The following is a 19,953-nucleotide window of genomic DNA, read 5'->3' on the forward strand; positions in this document are numbered from 1 at the left end:
TTCCTCCTGGTGTGTTTAATTGCCTGATTTTTTTCTTTTTTCCTTTAGGACTGGGAGGCAAGGGAGGAGAGGTGGGCAAAGGAAGACAGATGTGTGGAGAAGAGACATCCAGGTGACAGATTGAGGGATGCTACAGCCACAAGAGCCAGGCTGATGGACTGATAGATTAGACAGGGAATATAAATAGCAAGTGTGGTTTATCTATCCCAGTTTTATTTTCCTCTCACCTATCTATTTATCTCTCCTGCTGTTATTTTACTCATGTTTATCTCTTTATCTGCCCAGCCCGAGGATGGAGGAGAGTCGGGTGACAGAAGCAGGATGGATGAGTTTGGGTTACCACTGCTTTTGCAGCATCCAAGCAGGCAAGTCTTGACAGGCGGGGAGGATTAGGGAGCAGGCTCAGATCCACACACTGCTACACTTTTCACACTCCTCTCCTTTTCCCTGGACCATCCCCTCTGTCCACACCTCCTGCTTTGGGGATGCTGTGGGTCAGAGGGTTGATTCCTTCCTCTCCCTAGCTCATCCTCATCCTAGGAATGAGGGCATCCAGTGAAGCAGTGAGCTCCACTTGTCTGGGTACCCATCGTTCCCATCTGACAGACGGGCAGCTCCACTGCTTGATATTCCAGTCAGGCACTGAGCACGGCAGTGGCAGCAGCACCAGGAAGGAGGGAGAGAGGGAGGGAGCCTCACAGCACAGGAAAAGCCAGGGCCAGGGATGACAGTAACTGTTCTGTTCTTTTCTTTCTTTTTTTTTTTTTTTAATCTCAGTTGGTTTTGGTTGCTCTTTTGCTCAAAAAAGGCATTTTTTTAAAAAATATATTAAACAGATACATTTTACTAAGATGTCTCTTGGCTGGAGCCACTGACAAGAAATGACACTCCCCAAATAAATAAGCTTAAAAAAACCCCTCCCAAACAAACCAAATAAATAAATACATAAATAAAACTTTTTTTTTTTCTTTTTTCTTTCTTTTGCTTTAGGGTTTTTTGTTTTTTTTGTAGGGAATTGTGGCCCAGAGGTCTCCGCCGGTGTCTGTGCTGGCAGCGTCCATGGTGCAGGTGCCAGGTCCTTCCCACACAAGGCAGGGATGATGCCTTGGTGCCCCAGCAGGTGTGAGATGCTTCTGAAGAGGGCCCAGGGGAGATCTGCTGGATCTCGGGGCCCTGCGCTGTGGACCCCCACCAGCACTGTGTGCGAGGGTCTGGCTGCAGGATGGATCGTGGGGGATGTGGGTGCAAAGGCGCCTGTAGAAACCTCTTAAAAAGACTACAAAAGTTGGGATGACGAGGAGGCCGCTGCCGGGGGATCCTCACGGTGGGTGGGGCACCTGCTCCAGCAGGACCAGCAGCTGCCTCTGGCCAGGCCACATCCCCCTGGGCCATTGGCACATCTCCCCGGCCACTGACGTGGCGGCTGTGCTGGCATCATCCCCGCACCTGGAGCCAGACTGTGCTGCACGAGCCATCCTTCCTCCACAGTCCCCTGGCACCCTCCATCCACTCGAGCCCCGTGTCTCTTTGGCCAGTCGCTGGGTGTACCATGGAAGCACGCGGTTGGCACTAAGGTAAGGCCTTGATTTAAACTTTTTTAGGGTGGTTGTTTTCCCCCCCCTTCCCCAGGAAGTCCTTTCTCCCAGCCCCCTGGCTCCGAGGCCGTTAGCTGCACAGCTTGCCTGTCTCCTGCTCCAGGGCGTTGGGCAGCCTGGCGTTGAAGGCTCTCAGGGAGGACTGGATCCTTGCCACCTCGTTGTTGGCCAACTTGAGCCGGTGGCGGAGCAAGCATGTGAAGAGGTCGAGGCGGGTTTTGCCAGGGGGTGACAACCTGTTCACCCGGTCCCTGATCTCCAGCAGCTGGAGCATGGCCGAGTCCTGGGAGCCCTGGGTGTAGGGGTAGTCCAGCTGGAGAATCAGGTCACGGATAGCATCCGGCTCAAAGGGCAGGCTGTAGCCGAAGACTTGCAAGCTGTTGATTTTCATGTACCCCAGGTTCTTAGAGGGATCTGACATCTCCAGGGGTTCATAGTAGATTGTCTCATTGGAGCTGTCATCCAGGGACTTGATGCGGCTCCGCAAGTAGACGTGGACCGTTTCAAAGAAGGTCTTCCACTTGTTGCCCAAGGTGAGCGTCCAGTTTTGGCACTGGGCAGAGGCATCTACGTTAGTCCTTTCCCAGTCTGGGAAGCTGCCCTCGTTGACGGGCATGAACCAGCTCTCCGAGTGGCTTCCCCCAAAGGGGTTGACATAGATGGCCATGACGGGCTCCAGCGTGCTGTTCTTGGTGAGGCAGATCTGCAGGGAGAGGGCCAACATGACGTGAACCAGCCCGGGCTTGTACTTGTTGCTCTTCAGGGTCAGGAGCATGCGCTTCCTCCAGGAGGGGTCGAACCAGCTGCCCAGGCGCATGTCGTTGCTGATGAAGATGGAGTGCACCTCGATGCGGCTGTCCCGCTTCTGCAGGAGGTACTTGAGCTCCAAGTCCTGCAGGTCCGTCTCCAGCCCCAGGTAGTGCTCCAACGAGTCGGCCACCTCGGGGCGGCAGAAGCCCTGGGTGAGCACGTAGCCGTGGTTGCAGGTCCCGCAGCGGGTGCTGTTGTCCTCGGCACAGCTGGCACAGGCTGGCCCCTCGCCCAAGGCACACGGAATGGAGCCCTGGCAGGAGGGCTGGTCCGAGGGACAGGTGCAGCTGTGGCTTTCTTCCAGGAAGGTCCCAGGCACGGTGGTCTCGCTGCAGTACAGGAGCGACTGTGCACGGCTCCACCAGTAAGGGAGGGACCTGATGGAGAGCAGACACAGAAGGAGAGGTGCTTACATGGGACACAACTGACTTTCCCTAGGGATGGATGAGCTCCCCACTTTGTGTTCATTTTCTGCTCCGCTGGTGGCCCCCTATAAATTGAGCCCCATTTTCCACCTCCAGGTTTGGACCCCCTCTCAGGGCCACATCCCAAGGTGGCATGGCAGAGGCATGCTGTCTGCTCATCCCCAGGCACCCCTCCAGCAAGGCAGGAGCTCCTCCAGTCCCAGCCACAGGGAGGTGGGCTGCGGATCTGAGCCCTACTCGGGCAGCTGAGCAGCATCCCTGGCACGGGATGGGGATGTTGGGACACCCTACCTCTCCTTCGGCAGCTTGAAGCGCGGCTGCCGGTGGCAGCGCTTGCTGAGGTTGAAGAGCCGCCGGATGAGTCGGTAGGTTTTCCTGGAGAGCAGCTTCAGGCTGGTGCCCAGCTGTTGGTAGCGATGCTGGACATCCAGATCCATAGCCCAGAAGTGGGAGATGGCCGTCCTGTTCAGGAAACGGTCCATGGGGAGCCTCTTCACCAAGGCCTGAAACTCCTCTGTGCGGAGAAAGAGACGGCATCAGGAGAGCAAGCAGCGAAGGTGGGGCTGACAGCCACCTCCCTCCACCCGAGCTCCGAGGTCTTCACGGTAAGATAACCACCCTGGAGCCCCACCGCCCACCCTGGTCTGCTCACAAGGGGAAGGAGATGCTTGGTAGGGTCTCCCCAGCCTCACCTGACTCCTCGAACTGGCCGTGGTGGCTCTCCCAGGCTCTCCAGAGCTGGGCCAGGCTGCTCTCCAGCGCCTGGATGTCGGCCTCGGGGCAGTTGCAGCGGGGGAAGGCGGGCTGGCACTGGCAGCGGCAGTCGCTCCGGCGGCACACCAGCTCCCCGGCCGAGCTGCAGGCGATGTAGCTGAGGGCGGCCGCCACGAACCTCTCCCGCAGGTAGGAGGGGAGCACCGTCTGCAGCCCTGCGAGCGGGAGGCAGCCCCGGGAGCGTCAGGGCACCCGCAGAGCCCCTCAAACATTGCCCGGGCGAGGAGGGCATGAGCCTCCTCCCTGCCCTGGGCACCCACCCTCGCACGATTATCATATCAATTTGCTATGGAGCCGCTTGTCTGGGCTCTGCATCGATCTTGGCTCCTCTTGGCAGACAAGCAACAGCCTCATCCTGCCCAGCTTTCATTACTTTCATCCCCTCTCCTCCCCAGCCCTTAAATTCAAAGCAGCATCTTGTGCCAGCATCCTCCCCTACAACCCCCTGTGCGCCCACAAGCATCCCACGGTGGCACTTGTCCGTCTCCATGTCCCCACCAGCCCGGTCCTACCTTGGAGCTGCACTTTGTTCTCAGGGCTCTGCACCAAGACGGAGCTCACCGAGTCCAGGTTGTCGTAGTTGCTGCAGCCGAGTGGCCCTGTCCGTGTTTCGGTCACCTAAGGGGGGGTGTGCAGGTGGTCAGGGACATAGGAAAGGACCCAGGGCATGTGCTACCCCATGCCCAAGTGAGGCAATGCTTGGAGAGGACAAGTAATTACCTGCTAATTGGCTTGTTGACAGGCGGCAGCCCTGCCTGCAGCCCGCTGAAAAATGTGCCTTTATTAGCGTGCCCAATTTCCCGTAAATAACGGGAATGTGTTACCTTTCAGTGCTCTGCCCTATTTGGTGATGCTGTTTGAGGGTCTCAGCCAGCTTTGAGGGGCCACTGGCGAGGCCCGGGGCTGCTGCTTCCCCGCTCTGCCCCTTCCCTCCCTCCCTCTCTCCCTCCCTCCCGCCCTCGCCCACCTTGATGGCAGCCGTGGCGATCTGGATGTGGTGGAGCCGCCGGAGTGTGCTCTCCCTGTCGATGAAGTAGGAGGCTGCCAGCTGGTGCAGGGTCTCCAGCGAGACCCCCGAGCTGTTCCCAGCCCCCACAGCAGGCTCTGCCCTCCGGCTCAGCTTGCGCTTGTCCACAAAAATGGTCAGGGACTCCTCTCCTGGGGGGACACACAATGCTTTTGGGAGGCTGCTGGGGTCCTCACATTCCCTTTCTTGGCCGTGTTTCCTCCTGCAGTGCTTGTTTTCCCACTCTCCCTCCTTTGCACACTCCTTGTGCAAGGGAAGTGAGTTGGGGTGAGGACCCCCAGCACTCACCTCCCAGCGTGGCAGCCAGCAGGAAGTGGGTCCCATACTTTTTGATGAGGCTGTCAGTGATCTGCTGGGGGCTTGGCCGGCGTCCCAGCAGCCGGATGTTGCGGATGAATTCAGGGGCCAGGGGAAGTGGTAGGCTGAAGAAGTCTTTCCTCTCCAGGGCCAAATTATTCACCTTCCAACGAGCAAACTCTCTGCGGGAGGAGAGCAGCAGTGGGGAGACAGTTTGAAGCAGGTCTGGCCATGCCACATGCATGCTCTCCCTTCTTCTGTCCCCAGTTTCCACCTCAAGACGGGTGGTGAGTAGCTGGAAAACTCCTCTCAGGATCATTCCCACCTCCCTATCGGAGGTGAAGGATTTGCTGTGTGCTCGCCAGGTATGGATCCAGCCAGGACAGAAGTGCTGTCCCTCCCTAAGCCATTGATGCTGATAACGAGCTACAAGCAGCAGAGATGCCTGATATTGATTAATCCAGCACCTCCGGCAGGCATTCATCACAGCCCAGGGCAGGGCTGGGCCAGATGGATCTCATCCATCCTCCAGCCCCACGCCTACAGATCCAAGTGAAAATCCAACATCTGGGGGTATCATGGTGTTAAGTATAGGCAGTGTTTTCTTGGAAGCTGGAGGTGCTGGGATGCAGTGGGTTGTAGCCTCAGAGGCTGTGAATGGGCCCCCTGGCCTTGCCTGGCCCCAGGGAGCAGCACCAGCCTGTCACTGCCTCCAACAACTAATGGCCCCGTAAACAACCGGCGGCAAATTTCAGCCTAATCTTTGGCATTTTGCTCTAATTAAAACCAGGTGGTGGCTTTCAGACAGTTTAATTAGGGCTGGTGGGGAAAGGGAGGGAGAGGGAGAAGGAGAGAGGGGTGGATGGTTGCAAAGCAGCCGGTGGGCTTGGTGGATGTCAGGTTGCCTCCCATCATGATCTTTGGGCCTAGAAAGTGGGATGTTGGTGCCAGTAGCAGAGCTGAGGGGGATGCTGCCTCTCCCCTTGCAGGCACATTCCCTCAGGACTGGGGCTGGGGTGCCAGTTTCTTCCATCCCACAGACAAAGCAAGCCCCGGAGGCTGATGGCATGTTCTCTGCCTCAGAGGAGGTGTGAGACAGCTGCTGTTCCTCCAGGTCCTCCTTCCTGTCCCACCACCGTCACCAGCAACATCCCCGGAGGATGCGGGTCCCTCGGCATGGCAGTGTGAGCACACAGGAAAGGGGAGAGAAGCTCTCTGGGGGTGCCAGGCTGCATAACAAGGCTGCCATCCCAGCAGCCATGTCAGCATTCCCAAGAGGCAGCGGGCAGGCTGGAAACCCCCAGGGCTCAGCACTGGTGGCGAGGAGAGGAAGGAAAAAGGGCTCGTTGGGAGGTGACAGCCCCACTTAGGTCCTGGAGGTAGGTGGAGTGGGTTTCCCAGGGCGGCTATCATGGGGTGACCCTTTGCTGCAGTCAGTGGACCCCAGTGCTGCCAAATCTGGTTCTCTGCTGACAAGAAACCCCCTCCAGCTTTGGCCCCACACATATAGCGTCCCACTGCAGCAGTCCAGGGGGTGATGGCACTGGGGACATGCCAGAGGGTCAGTCAGGGTGGCTTTTCACATGCTGGTCAGTCAGCAGCACCCCAGCCCCAGATGGCTGCCAGTCCAGGTAGGCTCAGTAACTTGGCACAGAGATGTCTCTGTGCATGGCAAAAGGACAAAGGGGCTGAAGGATGAACGCCACGTGCATGCTGGCCCTTCTGCTCTCCCCAGTTTCCAGTTCAGGGCAGATCAGTAGGTGGAGGATGTCCAAAGGGGCTGGAGTATGCATGAGACCCATCCAGCCCTGTGGGCTCTGTGCCTCCTGCCCTAAGGGCTGATTCCATCCCAGCCTCTGCACCAAAGCCTGCCTGGCTTAGGGCAAATCCTATCTGAAGCCTAGCCTGGCCACACCACGAGCATCCCTGGGAAAGCAGCATCTCACATCCACCCACCCACTGTCTGTGCTGATGGGCAGCCTCCTCCCACACATTGGGGTCAGCTCACGTGGATTAGGGAGTGTCTGCCATGCCCCCTGCAGCCCCCCACCCCACATCTCCCTCTCGGGGTGCCCATGGCCTCTCTCTCACCTGTAGATCCTGTACCTGGTGGTGAAACCCTGCCGGTAGCGCTCCATGAAGTCCACGTACTCCTGGGCTCGGTAGAAGGGTCCGCGGTCGGTGAGGAGCCAGTCGAGGGGTGCCCGGGTGGACGAAGAGGAGGATGAAGAGGAAGGGGTCGAGGGGGCAGCATGCTGCTGGGGCACTGCGCTGCCCGCCCCACCGGCCACCCCCCAGCGACAGCACGCGCTCAGGGCCAGCAGGGCCAGTGGCCACGGGAGCATCGGCGGGGGCCCGTCAGCGCGTGGGAGGTCCTGCCGCCCCATCCTGCTGCTGCCTGGCAGGATTCTTCATTCTCTCACCCCACGGAGATCCTCCAGGACAGCCCTGCCCTGTAACACGGAGCAGGGAAGCCCATGAGGACTTGGATATAAACCAGGAGCAACCACAAGCTTTGGAATGCCTGCTGGGATGCTGACACGGGGAAAGCTGCGATCCAGGGAGGGCATGGACCGGTTGTGCCACAGGAGGTAAGGGTTTATGGGGTTAGGGGTGCTGGCTGCTGCTGAAGTTAAATAAAGTCCTGACTAATGGCTGTTTAAGGAATTTGTGGCTTTCTCTTTATGTTTTTCTCTGCCACACATCAGCCCATCAAGCTGAGTTTGCTACTGTGGTAGGACAGCAGGGTGACTGTGCTCCACATTTTGGGGCTGCCTGTCATGAGCGTGTGCAGCTCATTTCAGGGGGAGGCTAAAAAATAACAATCATAGGGAACTGGAAAAATGAGCTTCTCCAGATATGGATTGAACCATGTGTGGTTAATGTTAGACTTTTCTTTGTGTCCTGCTAGTGGCTGAGATGATAAATGGATGGAGGTTCACCCCAAGGGTGAGTGAGTGGATGAATGGATGGATATTCACCCCAAGGATGGATGGATGGATGTCCACCACAAGATTGGCTGGGCTTATTGCAGCGGTGTTTCGAGTGCAAATGATGTTTATCTCGAGTCAAGGCTTTTCCACTTTCAAAGTCCAATGTAGCAGTATCTGCAGGACTAAAGACAGAGTTTTTCTGGAGGCAGCAGCCACAGGGCCAGAGCCTGAATTTGTAAGTGAAGGTGGGAGATGGGGATCTGCAAGGTCTGGCCAAGCCAGGGTGAGGCAAGGTGTGCTGTCAGGCAGCAAGAGCTGTTTGCCTAAAAGCAGGGACCCTGTCACTGCAGTGCTTCCAGGGCAGGTGATTTTTATTCCAGGAAGGTGGCTGGTGGGGGCCTAGAGCCCAGGCGCTTGTCCCTGCCGAGCACGCACCAACCCCGTCTTCTCCCAAACGGGGCTTTGCCAGATGAATCATCATGCTTTAACATGTAATAATATGGTTTTTAAATTTTTTTTCCTCCCTCTTTTCTATTTTTAAACCCTTAAGGGTGCCCTTTGATTACGTTTTCTCAGCTTCTCGCTCAGCCCTCGGGGCTGGGGCCCTGTGAATTTTAAACAAAAGCTGAGATTTTCGCATCACCAGGTTGGGGTGCTGGGGCAGTGGGGCAGGCAGGAGCAGCAGGCAGGGCTTTTTCTGTCCCCCCACACTATCTTTTCGCATGTCACCTTGGTTTTTCCCGTCCTGGCAGGGAGCCACATAACGCCCTGGCAGATGCCTCCTGCTCCTGGCAAGTGGAGTCGCCCATGGCCACAAGGTGGCCAAATCCTGGCCCAAAAAATCAGGACCCCATGCTGGGGTGGGATACAGGGCAATGCCAGGTTGGTTTCCTAACTCTGTGTCACAAGTGTTGGAGGGGGCATCTGCCACCCCCAAAATGTGGCAGGACCTGATGCCGGCTGCTCACAGAGCTGCTCGTGCGCTGTCACGTGTGGGTGATGGCTGAGCAGCTGAGGCACTTTGGCTGCTCTGTAATCCTCCCTGCCTGCAACCAAAGCTGGCCCAGGGGGGAAGCAGGCAGCCGGGATGCAGCGTCTGTCTGAAGCAGACAAGCACCTCGCTCCCCTCCTCAGGAATATCTGCTGGTGGACTTTAAGTTGATGTGGTCTGGGGACAAAAGGGGCCCTCAAGGATCAGGATTGAACCCCCCTGAACCTCTGCTGCCTTGCAGCAATGGGTCCTGCTGCCGCACTGATCTGGGACAAGCTGCTGTGCCCAGGAGGCAATGGTGGGAGCCAGGGTCTGGCAGGAAACCCTGTGGATGTTTTAGATGCTGATCATGGGCTAAACTCTCCGTGATTTCATCCCCTTCCCACATTGCAGGGAGGAAAGCAGCGCTCTGGCTCTCAGCTGAGAAGCCAAGGCGAAAGCATCCTTGAACAGCATCTTTCTAAACCCTGCCCATGGAAACACACTGCTTGTAGCATTAAATATGGCTGTGACAGCAAAACACCTTGTTTAAATATCTGGTGCACTGGGAGCCTGCCTGTTGCCTCACAAACAGGCTTGGCGCAGCCGATCTCATCATCCCGTCACCATCCATGGATTTTAGGTGGCTCCTGACCCACTTCCAGCTGAGGTGGGGCTGGGCAGGGGATGCTCCCTGGCTGGGTCCCTCTCCCCTCTTCCTCCACCTGGGTCTGTACAGCAAAGGGGATGCTTTTCCACAAGGTCCATGGGACATTGGCCTCATCCATCGCCACTTCACACCGCCACAGACTGGTATGGATGGTCTTACACCAGTCACCCCACAGCCTTCCCTGGTGTATATGAGGACATGGGAGTATCCTTTCTTTGATTCAAAGCACAGAGGGGGTTTTTTAGTGGGTGGGCACACCAGGCAGAGCAATGTCTTTTCCAGCAAACCATCCTGGGTATTAACAGCTTCCCCTTTCCACCACTACCCTGGGGGACACCACTAAATGCCTTCCCCAAAAGGGCCTCCCCATGCTCTCCTTCCCCTCCAAACACCCTCTCCCACCCAAGCACCACACCTAAGGCAGGAAGCATCTGGGTGAGCATTGTGGAGATGGATATTAGGGATAGAGCCAGTTTGGGTCACCTCTTTCCTTAGGCTGTGGTCCCTAGAGCAGCTAGACCCCAATGCCTTCCCTGGAAGGCTTGTCCTGAGATTCAAGGCTGAGCATGAGACATGTCCTTGTGGAGGCTTCATGTTGTACTACAGAGCAATAAAAATAGTCAGGATTGGGCATTTCCAGCACTTGACTGGGGTCAAACTGGTGCAAAACCAGTGAAGGTCCCCTTTGGTATGGAAGCAAAGTTTGCAGCTGTGCTCAGTGAGCTTTTATTTACACCTCCCTCTTATTTACACCGTGTGTGCCGGCACCTCCGAGGTGGCTCCTGCTTGGGGACACGCTCTGACGCACACCAGCATCCTTACCAACGGGAACTTGAAGCCCCAGGTCAGGCAGGAACAGCCAAGGAGAGAGCCTGTGTGGGGGCTGCACTGAGCTACCCAGCAGCTTTTCCTCAAGGAACAGCTCTCCTGCACCACCCTTAGCTGGGCTGATTTATTTCCTATCGATCAGGGGTTATAGAAAACAAGTATGTGCAGATGTTGCCATAGCTCTGTATAGTCCTTAGTCCAGACAGCAGGCTCTGATTTTGCTGGGGGGGGAACTGCACTGCTGCTCTGTGGGGTTGGGGCAATGCTTTTTGGGGTGCACCTCCACGTGCTCACACCAGCATCCTCCTGAGATGCTGGGGAGAGTAAAGCTCTTTGGAAAGGAGTAACCCCCTTGACCTTACTATAAGAGCTGGAAATAACTTTCTAATCACTTTTCCTTGATCCAAAAGAATGAAGATTTGATGAGAAGCATCTGACTACTCTTTTTTTTCCATCCTTTTGATTTAGGGTTTTGCATCACAAAAGTTGGAAAACTTCCAGCTTGCTAATTTTTTTTTTCCCCTCCTTTTCCCCCTTCTATAAAAACTCCAAAGTGAGGGAAGGAGAGTGCCAACGCAAATACTCTTGGCAAATTTTCCCAGGACCACAACCTCCTTCCTGGCCAAGTCCTCCTGAGCTTGTTGCAGCCCTCAGTGTCTCTGTTGCCTGCAGCAGAACACCCTGGTGCCTCTCCAGTGGTGCCTGATGCATGACCCAGACTGTCATTCATCACAAGCTGCATCTTAAAAATAACTTGTGGCAATTTCTGGAGATGGCAATGTGTGGTGGGTGTTCTCACCCAAAATGGCTCAAGAGAGACCAAAGCACTGGTATGAGGTGTGGATGGGGATGCCCAAGTGAGCTGCAAAAGCCTCTCTACTGCCCTTGGAGTTGGCAGTGGCAGCAGCAACATCCTCAGCACAACACCGGAGCTATGCCAAGGTCTTGCTTGCTTCCATGCCGACAGCATCTCCAGAGCCACGTGCTCCACCACTAATCAGGCTGAGTTCGATAATTAAGACGTTAGCTAATTGTTAGGGACATTAGCATTGATTTCTGCCCTTTCATGCTGCAGGAGCAGATTTAGAGATACAGAAACTGGGAAGCGTGCACTGGGGAGAGGCAGCAGTGGTATTTGCCAGGTGCCACGAGGAAGAACAGGAAGATTCCAGATGGACTCTGAAACTACCCCCTGTACACGCTGAGTTGAAGGCCAGAGCAAAAGCGAGACCCAACATCTGTGCCAGGTACATGATACCTTTTGGTGGTGGAGCTGTGGGATGTGCCCAGTCACAGGCTGGCCCCTGGGGTGCAGGGAGAGCAAAGGTGCATCTGTGTGGGAGTGATGGGGAGGGGTCTCAAGCTCCTTGGGGATGCCTTTTAGTGGGAATGAACGTAAAACCTAGTGACTGAATCACTTATTAAATGTGGGAAAGCTTTATCAAATTAGGGCCCCTTAAGAGAGCCCGGGCAAAGGCTAAGTGCAGTTTAGTTTCTGAAGTGGATTGGCTAAGCTGAGCCTTGTCTATGAATCCATGCAGGCGCCCAGGGCACCTCTTGCTCTGCTGCTTGCACCCCCCGGGACAGAGAATCCCAAAGGGCTCAGTTTTGCTGGATTCTCCCACTGCTCTGGAGCCACCAGCCTTACTTGGGGCTTCGTGGCACCCAGCTTCCTCACACCCTGCCTTGCCTCTCCTGCCTGCGTCGCCGCCCCCTCCCCGGCTCTGTGTGGTTTGCAGCGAGCTGCATCCCCAGGCTCGCATCCGCACGCTCCCAAGGAAGCGCCAGGGCCTCATTGATCTGCCGGGGTAATTAAGAGAGCGAGCCAGGCACCGCCGGAGCGACAGCAGCGTGGTAATCACTGGCAAAGTGGGCACGGCGGGGTGCTGTCAGCCGCCTGGCACCCGGCCCCGGAGACACGGCTCCAGGCGGCGAGTGTGGGGACAGCCACCTCGGAGCCTTCCGTCCTGCCGGAGCAGGGATGCTGAAGATCACGGTGGTGGCTGTGAACTGATTCTCGCTGGGCTCCCGCAAACCACCCTCTGCAGCTCGTTCAGTCGCTACAGCCAAGGGACTTTAAGTCACCGCCTCCCTCCCGGCTCATGAGACTGGTTAGAAAACCTGCAAGACTCGATGACTTGGGTTCTTTTTATTAGCTTTTCTTCATATCCTCGAGAGCAAGACACTTGAAGATGAGAGTAAAGGAAAATAGCAGAAAATCCCAGGACTCGGGGAGCCAAGGATTTGCATAAGACATCAAATGAGATGAAGCCTGGGCTGCCACCAGGGGAGATGGCAGCTGCGTGCAGTGTGTCGTACCAGTGCCATGTGTTCTGCCCTCTGGCTTTGCACACCCGAGACTTTCACACCCACAGGCGAAAAAGCCTCTTAAGTAAAGCAGTGTGCAAAATACAACTCCCCCGAGCGTGGTGACAGCAGGAGCAGCCCCGGCTTCCCCCACCTTGTGCTGAGGTCTCAGCCCAAAGCATCCCTGCAGATGGATCGCTGGAGAAGAGCACTCCCCTCCACAAGGGGCTGGGGGAGAAAGAGCACCCCTGCAGCCCCCTCCCCAGGGAGGACGGCTCCTGCCCCTCAACGGACCCTGCAAGCCCAGTACCAGCCTCCTGCAGGAGCTGGAGGCAGTGCAAGGTGAGGACCATTCCCTCCCATCTCTCCCTTGCCTTCACGCGGGTGACAAGTGTCACGGGTGGGCAGTGATGCACAGCAGCAGCTCAGCGTTAGCGGCACAGGATAAATAAGGTGGTGGGTGGCTGGTGCTGGGCAGAGAGAGGGAGGAGATCTGGGCTGTCAGAGTGGGGCCACTCCCCTTCCCAGAACCCTGCTGCTCCCCAGGTCTCCAAACTGTCACCGAGCGGCCACCAAAGACAGCTCCGCTTCGAGAAAAAGTGCAGGGGCCTCCTTGCAACATTTCCAGGGCTGGCAGGGACCCTCCTGGCTGCTGACAGAGAGGGGACACTGACATCTGCCGGCAGGTCCCACGCTGCCCGGCAGCGCCCGGGCTCACCCTGCCCGGCCCCGGGACCACAGCGGGGGCACCTCGCGACCCGCCACCGCTGCTCCAGGACAGCGACACGCGGGTCCCCTGGGAAGCGACAGGGCAGGGTGGGCACTACTGCGCCGAGAGCTGACGCTCTCCAGTGCTTTAAAGACCCAGAGTTTTGTTTCCTACTGAAAAAATGTGTGTTTAGGGAAGGGAACGGAGCCTCGCAGCGGGAACCTCCCGATCCCTGAGCTGCCGATGCTGTGCCCCGTAGCCGCCCGCGGCGAGAAAACACCGCCCGACGGGTCACCCGCTGCTCGGCCCGGTGCTCCGGTGAAGCGGGGCCCTGCGAGGATGAAAATGGGGGGAAATTCCCCCCACCGGCTATTGATACAGCGGTGCCCACCGGAGAAACGCGTGTTTAAACATTTCAGGAGGCATCTCCTCCGGTCCCTGCGGGCGCAGGGTGTCTCACACGGGCATCTCCCACTGAGCAGAGCCCGTTGCATACAGCAGCAGGTCCCCAGCATCCCGGGCATCCCGTTTATCCCGGCAGTCCGCCAGCACCCGGTCCCACCGGGCCGGTCGCAGCTCCCTGCACCTGCAGCGCCCCGCACCGCGATGGCTCCCGCCCGGGAAGGGCTCGGTGCCTTCCCCGACTCCAAACCTCGCAGGAGAGGCTGCAAAGCGATCCCAGAGCAGGGACACAACTTGACCAAGGTCACCGAGCGAGCCGGCGGCGGTACCCGGCATCTCCGCCGTGCGGGGCCGCCACGGCTCCTTCCCCATCCCACCCCCGGCGGAGTCCCTACGCGGGCTCACCCCGATCCCCAACTTCCCCCCCGCGACCCCGCAGACTCACCCCAGGCTCCGGCTCAGCGCCGGCGGGGCACCGGCCGCCTCTCCGTGCCGTCCCGCTCCGACCCGCTCCGCCTCAGCGGCCCCGGGCGCTGCCCCGCCGCCGCCTCCCGGCCGTCCCATCGCCAGGCGGACAGGCGGCCCCGGGCGGCGCCGCCATCATCGCGCGATCGCGACTGTCGCGACTGTCGCGACCGGCGCTGCCGGTGCCGCGGCCCCGCCGGGTCCCGCCGCGCTCCGCGGGCGCCGCCGCCGCACCGCCGATAATATATGCAGCGGCCGCAGCCAATCAGAGGCGCCGCCGGCCTCCCCGCGGCTCCCCATTGGCGGGCGGGGCGGGGCGGGGCGGGGCCAGGCGGGCGCGCGCGGGGTTCCCGGAGCCGCCGCGTTCCCGCTCCCGCCCGAGGGTCCCAAAGGAGTGACCGGGATCGGGGCGTCGTTGGGTCATGGGTTGGTTTGGGTGGGAAGGGACCTTACAGGTCACCCAGTCCATCCCCTGCCACGGGCAGGGGCACCATCCGCTATCCCAGGTTGCTCCAAGCCCCGTCCAACCTGGCCTTGGACACTGCCAGGGATGGGGCAGCCACAGCTTCTCTGGAAACCTCATGCGTTGGTGATCAGCAGGAGAACGGCGTTGGTGACGCCAGGTTTACTGCTCTTGGCTGTTTTTTGTTGTTTGTTTGGGTTTTTTTTCATGTATGTTTTATTTATCCACCTGTATTCCTCATACCTCCCACCAAACTCTTCTTCCAGGGGCACCACTCCTGGAGATGCACCTAATTTCCAAAAGGGGAAGCCAAAAAGACCTTCTTGAAGACACCTTCTTGCATACTTCTGAGTAATGCAATTGCACCTTTTTTTTTTGGGTGTGGCTTTTTTTTTTTTTGGATAAAATAGCTTCTTTTAATGAGTTTGTGTGTCCCCCGGTGAAAAAAGAAGAGCAGCTAAAGGGCCTGGCAGAGGACATCCAAAGGGATTACCTTATGCTCCCCAAAAGCAGGGCCATGTCTGTTACTCTTTTTTCCTTATTTTTTCCTCTGATTTTCCCGGTTTTCCCAGATTTTCTCAGTTTGGTTTTCCCCCCTTCCCCGATTTTTCCTAATTTTTACTTTTTTTTTCTGGCAGCTGCAGACGGTTGGTGCCGAAGGGGGACAGTGCTGCTGATACACATCCCGCTACATTCTCACTGGTTTAGTTCAGTGCTTGGCTCTGACTGTTGAATACAGGTAATATCTGGTAAGCATGGTTTTTCCTTCCCAGAATATCACGGAAGTTATAAATACGGGGTGTCATAAATCAGCCTGGGGAAAAGCACCCACTGTGGCTCCTCTGCTTGGGGTGTCTGGGGCACAGCACTGTCCCTCCTGGATCCCAACTCTGGCGCATGTTAAGCTTCACAGCTGGCATGGATGAGGGAGGAGGAATTTGGGAAAACCCCTGCAAGGGGAGGAGAAGAAGCACTACAAAAGAAAAATACAAAAAATTGCAAGAGTATTTAAAGTAACGTCCTGTGTGTGGTTCCACACAAGGAGACAGGGTGGATCTGTGGGGTGGGAGCTCTGCTTCCAGGTCATCAATGCCTCCATACCCAGGTCCAGAGATGTCTGCCATCAGGAGACTCCCCGGGGAGGAAAACCACACCGGCATGGTCGCGTATTCCTGCTGGCATGGGGATTGGGCCTTTCCCCCAAACTGGAAGAGGAGAACGTTTTCCATCAGAACATTTTGGCTGCAGGGATGACCACAGATGTTTGCAGGAAGGTGTGGCTGTCGGACAAGCTGTCACTGCTGCTTTGTGCTCAAAAAGTGAAAATAAAAAGCATCCAGTGCAAAAGGAGACAGATCCGGCAGGTTTGGGGTTGGCTCTACTGCTCCATATATGTATGTATATGCATGGGGGATTTGGAGGTCTGTGACTTCTCCTGAGCTTTGGAGTCCATGACTTCTCCTGGGATTTTGGAGGTCTGGGATTTTAGAGGTCTGTGACTTCTTCTGGGGCTTTGGGGTCCATAACTTCTGGGATTTTGGGGGTCAGTGACTTCTTCTGGGACTTTGGGGTCCATAACTTCTCCTGGGATTTTGGAGGTCCATGACTTCTCCTGAGATTTTGGAGGTTTGGGATTTTGGAGGTCTGTGATTTCTTCTGGGGCTTTGGGGTCCATGACTTTTCCTGGGATTTTGGAGGCCTGGGACTTCTCCTGGGATTTTGGAGGTCTGGGATTTCTCCTAGGATTTTGAAAGTCTGTGATTTTTGGAGGTCTGCAATTTATCCTGGGGACGGGGGGTGGTACCTGCACGCTCTTCCCAGCGCAGAAGCAGGCAGAGGTAGCCGGGCCGGGCAGCCCCGCATCCCTCCCGCCACCGCATCGCTAAAAACCGCAGCTCTCCCAGTTTTTCCAGGGATGGGGGGTGGAAAGGGCGAAGCGGAGGAGGGGGGAGGCGGGGGGCCGGGAAAGCCGATCCGTGCCGAGCCGCGCCGCACGGGGAGGCGCCGGGCCGCGGTGCCCGCCCCTCGCCGCCGCCTCCCGCCCGGCGCCGGGAGCGCGGCGCGGGGCTCCAAGATGGCTTTGGCCGGGCTGTGCTCGCTGCTGGCCGGCTGCTGCCTGGCCGCGGGCAGCGGCCCCGCCGAGGCGGCGGCGGAGGCGGCGGCCAAGGAGCTGGAGTGCAAGCTGAAGAGCATCACGGTGTCGGCGCTGCCCTTCCTGCGGGAGAACGACCTCAGCATCATGCACGGCCCCTCGGCCGCCGAGCCCAAGCTGCTCTTCTCTGTCCGCAACGACTTCCCCGGCGAGATGGTGGTGGTGGATGACCTGGAGAACACGGAGCTGCCCTACTTCGTGCTGGGTGAGCCTGCGGGAGCGCGGCGGGGCCCCCCGAGCATCCCCTGCGGCGGGGCTCCTCCCTGCCGCACCGGCGGGCGCCCTGCGGCTGCTCGGCCCCGGGGCCGGTACATCCCGCTGCAGCATCTCTGCCCCGGTGTCATTTCACCCCGCCGCAGCATCCCGGCCGCGGGGCCGGTTCGCCCTGCTGCAGCATCTCTGCCCCGGCGCCAGCTCACCCACTGCAGCATCGCGGCTGGAGATGCTGCAGGCCTGGGGCACCTGGTACATTCCCAGGTTGTCATCCGCGGGGCTCGTCCCCAGCTCGATCCATGGCCACCGGCGACTTGTGCTGGCAGGAGGCCCACAGTCAGCTCCCAGCGTGCCCAGCTGGAGGTGAGGGTTTCTGCTTTGTCTGCCCCTGAGCAGAGTCACCTTTCCTGCAGCTTGATGGAAAAATACTCGGGTGCCCAGTGTATCCCAGTCTGCCTGGTTGTGTGCTGCCTCCAGCACTCCTGCCGCCAGGTGTTGGGCTTTGGCCTGCTCACATGGTCTGGGTGGTTCCCACCTGCTCTTCACCCACTGTATGAGGCTCATCTGCCCTTATCTCATGGACTCCTTCAGCTTTCTTCCACTAAAAAAAGCCAACAATTTGCTCCTTTGTTTATGCTGGGATCAGAGCGAGGCCTCCACCCCTTGTGCTCAGGGATATGCTTCCCTCCTCACCATCTGGAACAAGTCACTGAGATGTTTAATTTTGGGTGACATTGGTGCAGAATACCAGTTCCCTGCCCACACATAACCTCCCGCCCTGGGCAAATGCCACCAATGCTTTTGTAGCAGGCCCAAGGTGGCTGTGCCACCTCCTGCAAGCCTTGTCCATCTGTTGCTCCTCTAGCAGCACCTTGGGTGTCCCATTAAGTTTTTAAAATGCCATGCTTGTTTGGATGTTGGCCCAAAAATGAGGCGCTGTGTGTTGCTTGATGTGATGCTCCTCTCGATGCTTCTCTGTACCACCCTTGTGTGTAGCGGTGACCCCAGACTGGGTTTTCTCCCCAGCAATTCATCGCCTCCATGGCCTCTAGACCCTTCCATGTGCTAAAAAACCCCAGTCCTGGACGCTGGGTGGGCTTGGGGCAGCTCTGGCTGCTGAGTGGGCATCCCCCTTCTCCTGGGGGGAAGGCAGAGGCAGGCGTGGGGCTGCTGATGCCATGGGGGAGGTGTGTGGGGACACCCAGGGATGTTTTGCTGGAGGCCAGGGGCCGTGTGGGGAGGGGGCTGCAGGCTGTGGTGCCCCCCTGTCCCCCTGGTCCAGCCCTGTGCTGCGGGATGCTGCAGAGGAGGCCGGAGAGCGTTGCTGTGGCAACAAGGCAGCAGCTCTGCGGATGCGGGGGACGCCGGCATGGCCGCCAGCCCTGCGCCACCTTGGTGCCCCAAAGGCCACCCAGGCTTGTGCTCTGGCCCCCTCAGACCCGATCCCGAGGAGCTGGACCCCGATGGGCCCCAGGGCCTGGGGCGCTGCCAGTGGGGAGCATCTGGGCGGGAATCGGGAGGGGGTCCCTGGGCACAACCCTGGCTGGTGCTGTGGGATTTCCCCAGGGATTTTTCAAACCTTCCTGTGCTGGGCTGTGCAGTAAAGGACCCTGACAGCCCCCTGCTGCACCCGTAGCTTGCACTGATGGTGCTTGGCAGGGTTTTGTTTTTGCCTCCTGCTTTCTGCTGCCAGACAAATGCAAGGATGACTGGCCCCGTGCCAGTGCACCCTGATGTCCTGGTGGTGGCTGGGCTCCCCGGGGCTTTGCAACCTGGGACACTGGTTCCCCAAGAACCTGGGGATGCATAGGGCTGTGCCAGCCCCCAGCAGGCAGGGGTTTGGGCTGTGGAGACACAGCGGGGATCCCAGTACAAGTCTCCCTGCCTGGAATGCTGGGGCTGAGGGCTGAGCTGGCAGGGTACCCTGTACCTTTCAGGCTCCCTATTTGCCAGGGTTTTGGCTTGGTGACTTCTGGGAAATGGCACGCTACGTCTTCCTCTCTCCTGTGAAAGAAGAGCTTGCTTTGAAGCTGGTATGGCCCCTTTGCCATGTGTGGGTGTTATTGTTGTTGTGCTGCTTTACCATGAGTGGGTGTTGGTTTTATTATTATTAGAATCATTATTATTATCATTATCATTATTACTACTACTGTTAGCCTGGGCACTGGCATGGCAGAAGCTCTGAAATGCGCAGGGGTCTTGCAAGACCCAGACTTGGTGATTAAGAGGCTGAACCTCTGGAGCTGGAGAGCCCTCAGCCCAAAAATCCCAAGAGCATCACTGTGCACTCGGTGGGGACGTGGTCAGATCAGTGTATGGAACTGATGTGGGTGGTAAGTTGCGTTTCCACAAGCCCTTGTGCATGGGCTGGGGGTATGTTTAAACATCCTTCCAGGAATATGGCTTCACACAGTGCTGCTTGCACCATTCCTGGCAAACACCAGGCCCATTTGTGCCCACCTCGTTGAGCTTGAATGTGTCAGAGGGCTGGATAATCCCCACACCCACTCTGAGCCTGGTCTGGTTCCGTGTCTGAACTGGGGGAAGCTGGGCAGCTGCTCCTTCTCCTCTGGTGTCTTTCAGATCCAGGGCTTGTGCACAGGGAGCAGGTTCCCAAGGGAAAGTGAGCTGCCTCCCAGTTGGCAGAGTCTTGGACCAGACCCAGGTGCTGCCCCCGCATCAGGGAGGGCCTGGGTTTGGGCTGGGAGCACCAGGAAGTGCTGCACAGCGGCTCATGGCAGTGGCACCTTGGCTCTGCCACATGGGCTCTCAATCAACTCCCCCGGGGGTCTCCCCATTCCACCGTTTCCCCACAAAGAGGGTGGGAGCACGTGGGGAGGTGGCTGCAGCAGGCCGGGATCATGGCAGGGGAAAGGGTGAAGGGAGCAGCTGGAAAAGGGTCTGGACTGGGGA

At 57.9% G+C, this 19,953-nt stretch overlaps 2 protein-coding genes across 5 annotated transcripts in view; one reads left to right on the forward strand and one right to left on the reverse strand.

Moving 5' to 3' along the window:
• Nucleotides 1–777: 777 nt before the first annotated feature.
• BRINP2 (BMP/retinoic acid inducible neural specific 2) lies at nucleotides 778–14,248 on the reverse strand. Its single transcript, XM_017815630.1, has 8 exons — nucleotides 14,193–14,248; nucleotides 7,020–7,381; nucleotides 4,920–5,110; nucleotides 4,572–4,762; nucleotides 4,117–4,222; nucleotides 3,523–3,759; nucleotides 3,122–3,344; nucleotides 778–2,782 (listed from the first exon to the last, which is right to left on the reverse strand). Exons 2-8 carry the CDS (start codon nucleotides 7,313–7,315, stop codon nucleotides 1,666–1,668), a joined length of 2,361 nt encoding a protein of 786 aa, XP_017671119.1. The 5' UTR covers nucleotides 7,316–7,381; nucleotides 14,193–14,248; the 3' UTR covers nucleotides 778–1,665.
• A 2,501-nt stretch (nucleotides 14,249–16,749) lies between these two features.
• ASTN1 (astrotactin 1) overlaps nucleotides 16,750–19,953 on the forward strand; it is a 59,274-nt gene continuing 56,070 nt past the window's right edge. For all 4 annotated transcript variants that reach the window (XM_017815905.1, XM_017815903.1, XM_017815902.1 and 1 more), the window contains exon 1: nucleotides 16,750–17,032. In XM_017815905.1, coding sequence (XP_017671394.1) covers nucleotides 16,750–17,032 — 283 coding nt within the window. The remainder of the gene's footprint in view (nucleotides 17,033–19,953) is intronic.

The sequence above is a fragment of the Lepidothrix coronata genome, unplaced genomic scaffold, assembly GCF_001604755.1.
Source record: "Lepidothrix coronata isolate B3197 unplaced genomic scaffold, Lepidothrix_coronata-1.0 Scaffold52, whole genome shotgun sequence".
In the NCBI taxonomy this organism is placed as follows: Eukaryota; Metazoa; Chordata; class Aves; order Passeriformes; family Pipridae; genus Lepidothrix; species Lepidothrix coronata.